A 15,267-nucleotide genomic window follows, 5' to 3' on the forward strand; every position below is an offset into this window, starting at 1 on the left:
TTTTTTTCTTTTGAAGATAGTTATCCTATAACTGGAGCCAGAACTGTCACGCAACATTTACAGCCGTGAAATGACACGGGCTGGGAGAAATGGTTCCAGCTACATCTGGGACAGTCACTTTCCTTTTTCCAAATCAAAGCATCATTGTTTTCTTTCACAAGTCCCACATCTTGGCAACCCACAGTTTCCTCGGGTTCCCTCTCCCAGTAACAGTTGCATGACTTTACTGCAAATGATTTATTGCAACCCCGACTATTGACAGCCTCCAATGACCACAAGTTCTTCTCCTTTATAGAAGGAAGTCAGTATGTGGTCTGGAATCTCTTTTCAAAAACCCACAGTAACAATGCAGATCACCACTAAGTGCAGGTTATCAGCTTGACCTTGCATCAGGACAAGGCTACTTCCCATCTAATAACACCTTCACTACGCAGAGAGATTTATTATAGCATTAAAAGGCCAGTAAGACTCCTCCTTTCCTATCAGCCTCCATGAGATGACAAAATAAAATTAATAAACAGAGCCTGGCAAAATACTTGGTGGGGGGAGACAATAATAATTTGGCTTTCCTGGTCCACATTGTATTAACTTTCCAAATAGCCATGACATACTCTATTTCTGATGTGCCCTGTTCACCCTTTAGCCGGTGCTTTTGCTCTGGTTCTGGTGGTAAAACTAATGGGAAGAGAAAAATGTCATTATTCTCTGCAATCAAAGCTTTCTGACTTTCTTATTCTCTTACTTTCTCTGATTTCTTGAAACGAAGCTCTTCCCTTTTCTTGATCTGTGAGCATTTGTCCAGCGTCTCTTGCAGTGGAAAAGCCATTAGGCAGGACTTGTAACTGCACAAAAGCTCTTAATGAAATTCTAATGCTTAAGACCACAAATTAGGCAGTGGGGTTGAAAAATTGCAGTATAAAGGAGAGGTCAGATACAGCTTTATATAACCTGGAGATAAGTGGGAAAACTGCATTAAGAGGACAGACAGCCTGGAACAATTACAAATATACACGTGCACATATTTCCAAGTTGTCAGTTTTCCCACCTGCTCCTTTCAAGAGGAGTTTTATGTATATCTCCTCATCAACCTCCAGTTCAGCTACTGGGAATGGGGCCTGTGCCCAAAACACACTGAACTTTAGCTCACATCATTTCTTTCCTGTACACTCAAGGTCTTATATGTGATTTCCAAGCCCCATTGTACTTTATCCCCTTGGGCAGTGCAGTCTAACTCATCATAAATACAGATTTCTCTTTGAACTGTAAAAGCGAAACAGATTTTCCACATTTTTCAGTGATACATCTTTGTTAGCCAAACCCGATAACCCCTTCAGTTATTTACCTAACAGCCATTTAAACACGTGGCAAAGACTTTGTGAATTAACCCTTAAAGTGCCTTTTTCATCTGATTTATACCCCTGAAATCTGAGTTGTGCCATTGCAGTCTTACCGTAAATTTACAGTGAAAAAGGACTACAAAAAAACCCAGTGGCAAACAAACTTCTAGAAGATTAAATCTATTCATCTTACTCTGACAAATATCATTAGATATGTCTGAAATATCTGAAGATCAAAGTTTGGGAACTCATTTAAATACTTGAGATTTAAATTGTGCAGAACATAAGGCACTGATAACAGAAAAAAAGCAAAACCATGAGCTGATGGTACTCATCAGTCTTAAGTAATGATAGGAAACAAACTTTGTATGTAGTCCCACTAAAAGCAACGACAATTAATAATTCTCAGTAAAGCAATATTGCTAAATTTTCTCAAATCCACAGTAATGCATTTTCATTAACTTACAAAAGGCAAAAAAAAAAAAAGTAATTCAATTAAAAATAGTGGTAAAACTGCATAACATTGTATCACACTTCATTGCAATTATGCCTAGATAACGTTTCTCTGAAAGCTAAAGGAAGAATTCAGGTTAGGAATACCTTTACTATTAGAATAGATTATTGCCCAGCAGGATGCTTAACACAAACAAGATGGTTTCTTCTCCATTTTTCAGTTTTAGAAAATATTTATTGCAATTTTCCTTCGTTATAACAGAATTTCCATCTGAAGTGGATTTGGTAATGGTTTCACTACTTCAGGATCAATCTAATATTAAATTTTCTTCTTCGGACACTTTGGAAAGGGACCAACAAGAGGACCTCATGAAGACACCGGGGGATTCAGTATCCCCAATTCAGCAAACGGTGAGTGCTATTGATCAGTGCTGTTCTCCTCCCCCAGAGGTATGAGCTCAGACAGACTCACAAACCCATATGGATATGAATGAAAAAACTCTACCATGTTCCACTCTGCAGAAATCCCCTTGAGATTTCTTGGAAACTGGTTCTTCCATGTATTCCTTTTCCTGTTCCCCTGTAAGAACAACTTGAATTTAGAGAGGGAAAGGGGGGAAAGGGACTGTTTGATAATCTGACCTTACTTTCTGTATATCACTGTACGTTATGTCCCCTTCTCCCAAATAACAGCAATTGGACAAGAGGAGATGGCCTCAAGTTGTGCCAGGGAAGGTTCAGGTTGGATATTAGGAAAAACTTCTCAGATAGAGTAGATATAGTGGCACAGCTGCCCAGGGAGGTGGGTCAGTCCCCATCTCTGGAGGTGATCAAGAACCATGGAGATGTGGCACTGAGGGACGTGGTCAGTGGGCATTGTGGGGCAGCTTGGAGTTGGACATGAGGATCCTGAAGGTCTTTTCCAATCATAGAATCATAGACTGGCTTGGGTTGAAAAGGACTATGATGATCACCTAGTTTCAAACCCCTGCTATGTGCAGGGTCGCCAACCACCAGAGCAGGCTGTCCAGAGCCACATCCAGCCTGGCCTTGAATGCCTCCAGGGATGGGGCATCCACAACCTCCTCGGGCAGCCCGTTCCAGTGCGAATGTTCCAAGCCGAATGACTCTGAGATTCTGTGATTGTTTTCCCTTCACTGAACATAATAACCTGCTCTTGACTTCAGCATGCCTTCCCAAAAAGCATCCAAGATGTTACTCACCATTGAATGTCAGGGAAAATATGCATAATTTCTAAGCTGTATGCGTTCAGCTCCAGGACCCAGACACTAGTTCTTGTTAAGCCTTTCCCCTCTAGATTAAAGAGTTCTTGAGTAGTTGTTAATTCCATTTTGCTAACAAAAGGGAAGGGAGGAGATGAGACAGGAAGGAGGTGAAGCTGCCTACCCAGACCCTCCATGGCTCATGGAATGAGTGTGGTTACACTAATGAGAGGAAGTGATGTAACTGCTAACATATCTAGCAATGTGTAACACAAAGAACGAGCTCAAGCCCATTTGATTAAACTTGTGTATGACAGGATTTGCACTTACCATATTTCTGTCATTTAATCTTTCATCATTTGATCACACATCATCTTCTCTCTGGAACTGACAGATCAACAAGGCAAAAGTTGCCTATGACATCCTGTTTTCCATAGATATCTGACAGATTAGGATTATTTCAGCCTTCTTAATTATTCTATCAACTTACCTTTAAACAGGTTTGGACACCAGGTAATGAGAAAAACCTTTCAAAGTTTATCTGTGCGGAGGTGGTAGGACTAGTAATTTTCTAATTATCGTCAATAATGCACATTTTCAACGTACTGGGAAAATATTTGTTCAACCTAACCCTAAACAAATGCCAACAATTCATTGCAGGATAATCCCAGTTACAACTGCCAACCGTACGAATCAGACAGCAGGACAGAAAGGAAGAGTTCTGAGTCCTCCCACAGCCCCAGCCCTGCATCTCCAGCCCAGGACCAGCTCCTTGGGAGATATCCCCCCAGCCAAGGGATTCACTGCAGCAAGAACAAATTTCAGGTCTCCTTCAGCACAGAAAAATTCCGGCGGTACAGTTACGAGGAAAACACTGTAGGAAATTACGACAGGTTCCTCAAGAGCAGCAGGAACCCCTTTCACCCCTACAAGAGGCAGATCAGTGAGGATGTCTTCCAGGAAGCACAGCAAGCCCTTCCACCTGAAGGTCCATCTTTCAAAAACACCAGAAGTATTGAGGGTTTTGAGGGTCTCCCAGGATCTACGGGCCCTGATGAGTCAGAGTCATTTCCAACACACCTTCCAAACATCTCCTCCGAACAGCCATGGTGTAACAGCCTCCAGTACAGCACCACAGGTCAAGATCACACTTCACAAGTCATGGTCAGTATATTTTCTTTTTATTTATTTATTTATTTATTTATTTATTTATTTTCTGTTTTTAATTGGGAAAACCCGATAACAGGTTTTATATCACTGTCATCAATCAGCATTCTCAAGGGACAGATTTTTATGGCACAGCTGCCCAGGGAGGTGGTGGGGTCCCCATCCCTGGAGGTGTTCAGAACCATGGAGATGTGGCACTGAGGGACGTGGCCAGTGGGCAACATTGGTGGCAGGTGGATGGTTGGACTGGATGATCTTAGAGCTCTCTTCCAATCTTAATGGTTCTGTGAGGAGCTGCGCGTCTGAGAACATACAAAGATTTCTTACAATGCCTTTGCTGACCTGCATTTTTCTTGGCAGCAAGAGAAACTCCTAGATATCAGTTCTACTTACTTAAAACTAAGTACAAAGTCTGTTTATAGTATGTACTGTGTGAAAGTACGAGGAGTCACTCACCACGTGGTAGTATCCCTACAAGGTGCCTCTGCTATGATTCAAATTGTAAACCCTATCTTCATAATCTCATGCAGACAACCAGTGAGCACACCTGTCAAGAGAGGGCCCTGATCACTGGCTCTGGACTGGTTTTAGGACAAAGAATTGCAAGGTTACTGAAAGAAAGGGGGGTAAAAAAAGAAACACAAATAATATCTAAATGAACTAAGACAATTTAGCAAGGGATGGCGGACATTTCCAAGTTACTCACACTAAGGATGAAGTTGATATAAACTTCCTGTTTCCTGGATATAATAATATAACCTCAGATCAGATAAGTTTAATGCAAAACCTGTACACAGTTAATGAGAAAAATCCCATTTTCTTCCCAAAATCAAAGCTGCAAAGAATGTAAAATTAGCACTGTGTGCCCTACCCACAGCACCACTGACTACTCAGACCAACTGCTCATTCATGCCTCCACTGGTTCCATTAAAGAGCAGCTTGTAAGATCCTACAGTTTACAGGGCTGCTGCCAAGTTGATATTTCTGGACAAAAACATCATCTTATGGTCACCAAAATAGCACAAATGTTTGTTAGTACTGGATGTGGCACTGGGATGACAAGAGGATGGTAATAAGGTACAATGAAAGACAAGTCAGGACAGCAACTGATGGCATTAAACTGAGTGTTTTCTCTAATAATGCTTCCCTTAAATATCTTCTAGCAGGATTCAGACCTCAAGCTTAGGACATCCCCACTGGAAGGGCAGCCTGGGCTGTACTGCTATCAGCCCCAAGTGCAGCAGATGTACTGCTCCTCACATCCCTTCCATCAGGTCAGTACCATATGTTGAACCAAAAATGCTGTGTTCCTACTGCTAGAGTCATATAGTAGTCACAGGAACAACTCCTCCCCTTCCCCCCCCCAAAAAAAATAGATGAAAAAATACCTCCTTTTAAAGTAAATCACAGCAAGACGATTCTCACTGAGTTTGGTGGCTCATCCATCTCCGTTGCAATCTTTTGGCTCTTATATCATCCCCAGTGAAAGAGCATTCAGCTGAAGCATAACTGACTATAACGCTGATGCATGACAGTGCACAAATTAAGGCTATATACATATATATAATATATATAAAAACACATAACTGAAGTGAGCACGCTTCCCTCTTCACTGCTGTTTTGATACCAGTAATATTACCACCCATCTGCATTAAGCACATTCAAAAAACCCACAACGTTACAGCTGTCTTCTGGGAACTGCTAGGCAAGACACAACAAGCATTGCAGGAGGAGAAAGTCTCCCATCCACCTGCAGATTGGCAGAGTGACAGCTCTCCTACAAGCAGCAGGCTTTGCTTAGACTTTGTGCTACTTGAAGTTATAAAAGCATGGCAACGGATTCTAATAATGACAGAAAAGTGAGGGGTATCAGCAGGCAAAGTCATAACAGGCTGAGCTGCTGTCCATGTGCCATTGTCAGATGCTAGGAAACGAGCAGTGACACAGGACAGAAGAAATGGAACAACACCTTTTGCATGGATTAATATTTTACCTCTCAAATGTGAATGGAACGGACAACTTAAATCACTATGGAGTTAAACTCAGAACAGCCCCCTAGCCTGGAGCAACTACGCTTCTCTTTTCATTAAGGGATGAGAGAGATCAACTCCTTCATTAACTCAGTCCAAACGATAAAGTGGCCTCACCTTCCCCTTTGCTGGACACAGCACAAATGGTGACTCAGCTGGAAAATTACTTCTTATGGACCTGAAAGAAGTGGCAGACACTGCTGGAGCCACCAACCCACCCACCATAAAACATGGACACCTTTCATCCAGCAGAACCAGCTCCAGCCAGTCGTACCAGACCATTCCCCTGCTTTGCTCCCTCAAAGAGGAGTAATGAGACCAATAAAACAGAAATCATCATGAAAACACCCAGTTCTCGCTTTTGGTAGCGACATCCCGGCCAGTTCCTTCTTAGAACCCTTTCAAAGAGGCACTGAAACCAATGGCAGGAAGAAAGTAAGATGTATAAATTAATTACCAGGAAAATTTTCTTGATGACTCTGAAAAAATCTATGTTAGAGTCTTCAGAGGAACCATAAAAACTCATGACACAGGGCTTGTAGAGGTGAGCAGCACCGCACCAGAACATGGCTCAGCAACCTTTGAGCACCAGCAAAGGCACGCAAGCAGATTTTTAATAGCCTGTGACACGATTCCTAATTTTGGCCATGCCCTACCCTTGGCATCTGGAAAGATTCAGCTGTAAGAGGCAGAAATTCCTCTCTTACCAACTGCGAGCTGAGTGGGAGCCTTCGCCACACCAAGAGCCAACTGATGGTATCTCAGCTCCGTGGGACAGCGCTTCTTTGTTCTTGAAAGCTGCTTGCCAGCAGGTTGGAACTGTAATTGAGAACAGAACAATACGTGACCAACCGCTGTGATAGGAAATGGAGAGCAAACTGGCAGAAACTCTACTGCAATCAAGGCAAGGCACATGCTGTATTTCCTTTGACCTGCCTGTTTTTTTTGCACTGGTATATTTCTATCAGGGTGACTTCATGATGGGCCGTCCGTTGCTGAGAATTGGACATGCCTGGAGATCTCTTGAAGAGATGCCACTAAAGGGATGGCCAAAGGAGTAAATTCTTTATACGACTGTGCATGATCTGGAGATGATAGATAGGGTACAACGACCCATTTTTCACAAGTACTCAGTAGAATAATGGGCAATAATAAAGAAATAGTTCTTTAGCATGGAACTCACTGCAACAAAACTGGTAGCAGCCGATATCCCAGCCCATTCCTCTCCAGCTTCTCCTCCTTCTTAAGCACTAACCAGTAGCACCAGTGTTTTTCAGTACCGTGCTAGACAGACTTCAGTTCTGCCTTTGCATAACAGCTATTAAACATAGGTAGAGGGCAACATCCTCAGAATTAAAGCTTAGTATTTTTATAAAGAAAGAAAGATTCTGAGAACTCGTTGCCAAGCCATGTGACATCTCTTTGGTTGTCTCCCCAGTACCCATCAGGAGGCAGCTACCCGGTGACTTACATCACCTCTTCTCACTACCCCTACCAAAGGATTGCTCCTCAAAGCACTCAAGAATCCCAGCAGCCTCTATTTCCCAAACCCATCTACTCCTACAGGTAAGAAAATATTTTTTCAACTCCTGATGCTACAGGAAACACACTGTTTACCCACAGCATATTTTTGGCATGATTTGCAATAAGGTGCTTACCTATCCTGTTCCCAGTGTGTTCTGTCCTGCCTGTATGAATCATAACATGCACCAGACTTTGAGGCCAAAGCAGAGGGAAATGAGATGATGTAACGAAGAAAAGCTAGGCCTTTTCCTGATGGAAAGTCCTAGCTGCTGCAAATCAGCCTAAGACTAATCACAATTAGGTGTTTTTGCAGGACCTGTATTAGTGCTATTTAATTCCCCATTAAGGGTGAGGAAATGTCTAGAAAACACATCAGATGTGCTGCTTATCACATAGGATTAGCCCCAAACATCACTCTAGTGAAGCAGGTCAGACAATTTTTAGTTATACCTTCTGCCATTCAGCTTGATACTTTCCATGCATCCCTTATCAATGTAAGCACTGAAGCACAACCTTAAAAAACACAGCCAGGACTTAAGGTCTTGACTCCACTTTCCATCATTTTACTTGAAATTCGTATTAGACATGAGCTATTCATATCCTGCATAGACTTTGACCATTACATCTAAGAGTGACGCACTGCTTATGGCTGAGTGGGAACTGTCAGCATCATTGGTATTCATAGATCCATTCAGGTTGGGAAAGAGCTCTCAGATCCAAGCTCAACCCTAACCCACCCCACCATACCACGTCCCTTAGTGCCACATCCCCACAGCTCTGGAACACGTCCAGGGACAGTGAGCCCACCATTCCCTGGGCAGCTGTTCCATTGCATCACTTCTCTTCTAGAGAGTGAATTGTTCCCAATATCCAACCTGATTCATTGTATGGGAGTGAAAGCCATGGTCATCACAAGCTCTGAGACAAACACTGTATTTTCTGACAAGCTAAAACAGTTTCCTTTCTCTCCCCAAAGCATCCTGATCTTCATGGCACTCAAAAACAGCAAGACGGGCAGTTTGCCAGTCAGCGAGATTTACAATTTCATGACAGAGCACTTTCCTTACTTTAAGGTGAGTTCTGTGCCTAGGCAGAATATATGTACATAGTGCATATATAAGTAGTGCAACTTAACACAAAAGTTTATTAAGAACAGCTCTAACTTGGAGCTTGCATAGATAACAAGCAGCCACTCCTCACTAACAGCTCGTAAAAGGGATAAATATTTCTAAAAACAACATCATCCCTTTCTCTCAGATCTCAGATACAGGCAGAACTGGTCCTGTGGCTTCCCTTGCCATTACAGTACCTCCAAAATCATGGAAGCAAAGGCTTCCATGGGATGTCTCCATGGAATCGTTGAGTTGGAAGGGACCTTTAAAGGCCATCAGGTCCCACTCCCTGCAACTGACGAGGGTCACCCACAGCTCCATCAGCTGCTCTGTTCTGGAGCTGGGATGTCATCTTGGGCAACTTCATCTCTGGCCCTGTAAAAGGAAAAGTATAAGATGTGATAAATGGTACTAAGCTCATAATTACACGGTCATGATGGTGAAGGCACGGATGCACAGCTTGCACCAGATGCTATTGAGATTTAAATCCATGCTGTAAGAGCAAATGGCTTCTTGCACTTGGGATGCAGGTGGGAAGAGATTAGTCAGCATGGAGCCCCAGAGCAGAGGGATTACAGTTAGATCTAAAGAAAGCTGTAATTGAATTGCTGGCTGCTGCTCTACACAGAGCTTTGTTCTTGCTGATTCCCCAAAAAGTCTTACTAAATGTCCAGAGCAAGTGGCCTACAGCTGTTAACAAGATCTAAAACCAAAGCAATGTGATGCTTGTTGTGCTTCCTATTGCAAATAAGCATGCAGCAATTCAAATAGATTTAATGAAACTACAGAAAGACGATTCAGATATCCTGATTCAAATGTCCTGATACAATTATACAGCAAAGTCAAGTGGTTTTGAGGATAAATAGCAATAAAAATTAAAAAAAAAAATTAAATTAAATTAAATATGCCAATAGTTAGAGGGTAAGAAAGCACATTACCATCTTCTAGGAACATAGCATGAATGAGTTTCAAGTGGAGAAGTGGGATGACTAAAATCAGTTTTACAGGCATAACGGTGTGCCCACAGCAGTTCGTCAGACCAAACTGAAGTTACTTCTCCTCTGTCTTACAACACGGCTTTAAATAACTGTTTTAGCCCTAATCTAAACCTCGCTCTTCTCACTCATCAGAACCCACCTGTTCCACTGGGAAGTCTTCTTGCAGATCCTCGTGGCTTTTTCTTCGATTATGTATAAGTCAGTGGGAATGAGGTCACAGCCTTTGTATGCAATATAGGAAAAGAATGGTTATTATTGGAACAGTCCAAATTTTGCAACTTTTTTCTGCTTTTTTTTTTCATTTACTTAGAAATACAGTCAAATAATTGAATATTTTCACCCCAAACATCGTTAAAATAAGAACAGAATAAGCAAATGTGCTTGTAAGGACTAAGCCCTACCTCTGTCCTGTCTTTAAGGCAGCCCATGGAATTATCAAAATATGACAAAAACCATATTTTGGAGAGACTTTAGCAAGATAAAGTAATATAGAAATCAGCAAACAGCCTCGTGTTGGTGCTGCAGAACTCAGCAAACAGCAGGATTCACCAGGGGGAGGGGAAGCAATTAGAGTAGAACTGAAGTAGAGCACAAGTGTATGTAGAATCTTGCTGGGAGACATGAGATGATACAAGCCTAGTCAAATTAACTCGTATTCGCTGCCACAGCAAATTTAGTTTCTATGATGCAACAATCTCATTTCTAGTTGAAACAGAACAATCCAACTCCTACGTCCCAAAAAAAAAAAAAAAATCTACACAGCTGAAGGTGAATTACTCTTTGATGTACCTCTCCCTTCTCTTGAGACCTAGATTTAAAGAGAAAGGGTTTTGCAAGATCACTGAACTCTTTAAACTTCAAGAGGCTGTCGGGATCAATGGGTCTGCACAACGACCTTTTTTGGCTCATCATCTTTTTTTTGCTTCAGTGCAATTAGAGAGTTGAAGGCTGAGCTCTCATCTCGTTAATTGGGCTATTTCCAGTGGTCCAAGAGGTTGGGAAGGTCCAGTGGAACCTAATTCCACATAACTTCTTCCACACTGCTCTGGAAGCAACGATGGGCAAATCATGGCAGCAAAACAACTCCAACTGTACAATGGCAGCTCCAGCAGGCAGAGCTCAGTTCATTAACCAAGCATCAAATGTGAAAATAAAAACTGGTGACAGAGCAGTACTTCTAATGCTTTGTTGGAGCATTCCTTCAGGGCCCAGCTAGGTAAACAACTATTTCTCACTGCTCAGCAGTACCGAGTTTAGTGCAAGAACCTGTTCAACTCTTGGCAGCGCTCCCCGGAATAAATCCGTGTACTTTTTGCTTTTACGTTCCTAAAACGATCTCACCATTCACACCCCCACACATCTGAAAACCTCTGAGAAACACATGCCACTCCCAGCGCCGAGCAGAAACACTAATTATCCCGTCTAGATACAGACAGAGGTTTGTGCAGCCTCACACACACGGCCAGGAGTGTGAGCACTCTCGCGGGTTAGCACAGACAGCAGCTAATTGCACGCCTTCCCTTGGAGAAAGTTGTATTTGCTTTTGGAGCTGGCAGAAATGCTGCTTGGATGCGATCTGCAAGGGGCAAAGAACGGTCATCGTAGAACCACAGAATCATTCGGGTTGGAAAAAAGCTCTCAGAGCCCCAGGTCCAACCCCAACCCACCCCGCTGTGCCCACTGACCACATCCCCGTGGTTCCTGAACACCTCCATGGACGTGCACTCCCCCACCTCCACGGGCAGCTGTGCCAACGCACCCCCACTCTCCTTCAATCTTACCCTATAGCAGAAAGGGCTGGAAGGGGTTGGGTTGGGTTTTTATACTGGTTTTTTAATAATAGAATTGCAGGTTGACTCACCTACGGGATTGGCCAACAGAACGGTGAAATGCTGACATCAGGTGGACAAAAGGGTAGAAACGGTGCTGTTAGGAAAGCCAAATACTTCCTGTTGTAGCAGATTACATGTATACAGCTTTCACAACTAAGCAATATTTTGAATGAAGAAGCAAATATTAAATTTATTAAATTTATTGGGAATTTATCGTGGTCTTTCCCAGCTTGTAGTGAAGGTCTGCCTTGGGGGACAAGGAGTTAATGTCCCAGTGGAAGAATCCAAAGGTCAGATTTCATAGAATCTACAGAATCCCATGATTCTATGGAATTTCTATAGAATTCTATGATTGTATGGAATTTCTGTAAAAGACAAGGAAGTGACCCATCAGGAATTCACCATAGGAATCCTATGATACAGACCAGCATGCTCGTATGAAACATCTCGGTGTGATGAGCAATATCTTTTTCCTTCTTGCAAAACTGTCCTCAGAGTAAGGAAGGAATTTTGCTTGACCAGAAACCACCTAAATACAAATGGCAGAATCACTTTAATACATTGTGAGGTTTAAAGAACCCCCCAGCTTCCACCACTGGCTTAAAAGTATGTGTAAAGCAAAAAGGTGCAGCAATCAAGAGTAGAAACCCATATTTCAGTTGTAGGGCACGTGATTAACCCACTTGGGCATAAGTTGCATAACTAGAGAATATCACCTAAGCAGTATTATAGTCTCACCAAATGGAGGATTCTATATGGGATTGATTGATTTTTTTTCCTTGAAAAACCATTCTTAGATTGGCTTTGTGTTTCCAGACAGCCCCGGATGGCTGGAAGAACTCTGTGCGCCACAACTTGTCCTTGAACAAATGCTTTGAGAAAGTTGAAAACAAATCAGGCAACTCTTCTCGGAAAGGCTGTTTGTGGGCTCTGAACCCGGCCAAGATTGACAAGATGCAGGAGGAGCTGCAGAAATGGAAGAGGAAAGATCCAGTGGCTGTGAGGAAGAGTATGGCAAAGCCAGGTCAGTGATAAGTGAGTGTGTTAGTTCTCAAGCAGGAGTCCACAACTTGCTTTGCAATGCACACCAAGCTGTGCAACAGCATTTATACACTACTTAGGAAATATTTAAGGGTGCTTTCCTTAATATAAAGTCAAAAAAGCAGAATTAAAGACCTGGTTTTGCTTCTAAATAGGCACAAAGGTGTTCTATCGTAACACTTAGTGAGATGTTAAAGCAACACTCAAGGCCTATAGAATAAAATTGAAATTATCCAATAAATACCCAGCCTTTAAACACGACAATATAATGTTCCTCATTCACGTTCAGCACTGATTATTTAGAAGAGCATTTAACTTTTGGAGTTATTATCCTACAGATTAGGGCTTTTGTTTGCCATCACACCCACCCGTTCCCCGGCTGCTAGCTATGAGGATGAAGGCTCTGCAGGAAATACCTTATGGATTTTGTTTTTTTGTTTTGTAGAAGAGCTTGACACACTGATAGGCGACAAAGGCGAAAAGCTGCGATCTTCCATGATGTCGTGCAGCCCGAATGGCGTTGCAGGAGCATCCCTCTCCAGGCAGATGGCAGTCCAACCCCACTCCTTGGGCGAGCCCTCGCTTTCCTCTATACCACAGCCTCTGCATCCCATCCACACATCATCAGGAGCTCTCCATGCCAAGAACACGTTGCCAAACTTGCTCGGAGGGCAGCAAACCGCATGTTACACCGCCCCACAGGGCTTCCCTCCAATCTCAAGCGCATTAATGCCGCAGACACCCGACCATCAGACAATGTTTCCTTCTGGGGAAGCTCCAAACGAACTGCGGGGTCAACCCAGCATCACCCAGGACTCCCCACTGCCGGCCCAGACCCCCCCGAGCTGCGGTGTGAAGGTGATGACAGAGCACTGCACAGCCCGCACGGTGCCCGACCCTCTGCTGCAGGAGGGGGACCTCAGCAACGACATCGATGCTCTGAATCCATCCCTCACCGACTTTGATCTCCAAGGTAGGGATCCAAGGTAGTCCTACGGCGTAGATTTAGGCGTAGATTTAGGCGTAGTACATCACAGCCCAACACAGTGGCAGCATTCTGGCCAATGCCCCCAGGAATCATAGAATCGTTAATGTTGGGAAAGACTTCTAAGATCATGAGTCCGACCATCAACCCATCTCCACCATGCCAACTCATAGAAGCATTAAGGTTGGGAAAGGACTCCAAGATCATGAGTCCAACCATCAACCCATCCCCACCCACAGAATCACAGGATGGTTACGACTGGAAAAGAACTCAAAGATCACCATGTCCGACTGCCAACCCATCCCCACCATGCCCACTAACCGTGTCCCTCAGGAAGAAATCTTCAGTGATGAAGATATAAAACGCAGCCCTGCTGCAGTCCCTTAGCGAGTCATTTCACTGAGATAAGTTTAATGGAAAGATGAGAAACTTTCTGTTGCACTTTAGGAAAAAAAGCCAAACCATCATAGAATGGGTTGGGTTGGAAGAAACCCCAAAGATCATCTAGTTCCAAGCCCTGTGCCACAGCAGGGTTGCCAACAACTAAGTCAGGCACCAGTTCAGGCTGCCCAGGGCCCCATCCAACCTGGCCTTGAACACCTCCAGGGATGAGGCATCAAGTCATATTTCTGATTTTTTTTGTCATGAAATCATATGTCCAGTAATTCAGCATGCCATTCAGATAAGCTATGCCATACAAAGACAATAAGCCCAGCTGTGCACTAATATTATCTGCAGATTCACTTTCAGGATCTTACAAGAAATTAGAGGCAATTTCTCCTTTTCAGAATAGGGAGTTTCTTTCAACAAGAAGTTACACTTCATGAGGGCACAGTTAGTGGTCATGGTGGGGATGGGTTGATGGCTGGTCTCAGTGGTCCTTTCCAACCTTAATGAACCTGTAGTTCTACTGTTGTATGTTACATTTGCAACAGAATCTTGCCAATTTTCAAGCAAAGATTCTCTTAACTTAATTGTGCTTTCTCCAAGATTTATGTTTTTATGGAAACAAACTAATAACAACTATACCATCACAAGTGACTAAGTACTTAAACATACAGCACACATAGCTGTATAATTATCTATTTCTTGGGTGTTTCAAAAGGCACAGGTAGAGAAAGTTAATCAATCCTTTCTGTTTTGTCCCAGGCAATCTCTGGGAGGAGCTGAAGGATGACAGCCTAGCTGTGGACCCCCTGGTTCTCATTTCATCATCCCCAACGTCTTCCCAGTGTTTCCCTTCTCACTGCCAGATGGAGAACAGCAACACAGCCACCATCCCAAATGGAACCCCACACAGTAACCTACCCGACCTCCAGCTCACTACTCTTTACTCTGCCTTTATGGAGTTGGATACAGTGTCTCCTGCCTACCTGAGTAATCCTGGATCCAAACCTATAGCACTAATGTGAACCACAGCTATCATTCCTTCTGTCCACACACAGCCCAAGCCATCACACATGCCAGACTGACATCTACTACAAGAGCTGAAATTGGAATAAGAGACCTTCCAGAACTCATCTGCAGGATATGTAGCCTTACTATAATAATTTTCTACGGATACT

General features: G+C 43.1%; 1 protein-coding gene and 1 long non-coding RNA gene across 3 annotated transcripts; one reads left to right on the forward strand and one right to left on the reverse strand.

The window, feature by feature from the left end:
- Positions 1-2,044: 2,044 nt before the first annotated feature.
- Positions 2,045-15,257, forward strand: FOXN1 (forkhead box N1). 2 transcript variants are annotated; one of them, XM_010721708.2, is made up of 8 exons: positions 2,045-2,201; positions 3,674-4,177; positions 5,344-5,454; positions 7,649-7,776; positions 8,711-8,807; positions 12,493-12,700; positions 13,163-13,690; positions 14,852-15,257. In XM_010721708.2, exons 1-8 carry the CDS (start codon positions 2,079-2,081, stop codon positions 15,112-15,114), a joined length of 1,962 nt encoding a protein of 653 aa, XP_010720010.1. In that variant the 5' UTR covers positions 2,045-2,078; the 3' UTR covers positions 15,115-15,257. The 2 variants fall into 2 exon arrangements, with proteins under 2 accessions (XP_010720010.1, XP_010720011.1); XM_010721709.2 differs by having other exon boundaries at positions 5,347-5,454.
- On the reverse strand, positions 5,575-10,574 carry LOC104913844. The gene is made up of 4 exons (XR_004161763.1): positions 9,984-10,574; positions 9,044-9,221; positions 6,918-7,029; positions 5,575-5,701 (listed from the first exon to the last, which is right to left on the reverse strand). It is a non-coding gene; the product is annotated as an uncharacterized LOC104913844 (long non-coding RNA).
- Positions 15,258-15,267: the final 10 nt, after the last annotated feature.

The sequence above is a fragment of the Meleagris gallopavo genome, chromosome 21 (genome assembly GCF_000146605.3).
Source record: "Meleagris gallopavo isolate NT-WF06-2002-E0010 breed Aviagen turkey brand Nicholas breeding stock chromosome 21, Turkey_5.1, whole genome shotgun sequence".
Classification (NCBI taxonomy): Eukaryota; Metazoa; Chordata; class Aves; order Galliformes; family Phasianidae; genus Meleagris; species Meleagris gallopavo.

Bases quoted from the DNA above. Each gene is read 5' to 3' on its own strand.
- FOXN1 (XM_010721708.2), top strand. From the start codon at position 2,079: ATGGTTTCACTACTTCAGGATCAATCTAATATTAAATTTTCTTCTTCG. The intron at 12,701-13,162 runs GTCAGTGATAAG...TTTGTTTTGTAG, and splicing joins GAAGAGTATGGCAAAGCCAG to AAGAGCTTGACACACTGATA. The intron at 13,691-14,851 runs GTAGGGATCCAA...GTTTTGTCCCAG, and splicing joins CACCGACTTTGATCTCCAAG to GCAATCTCTGGGAGGAGCTG.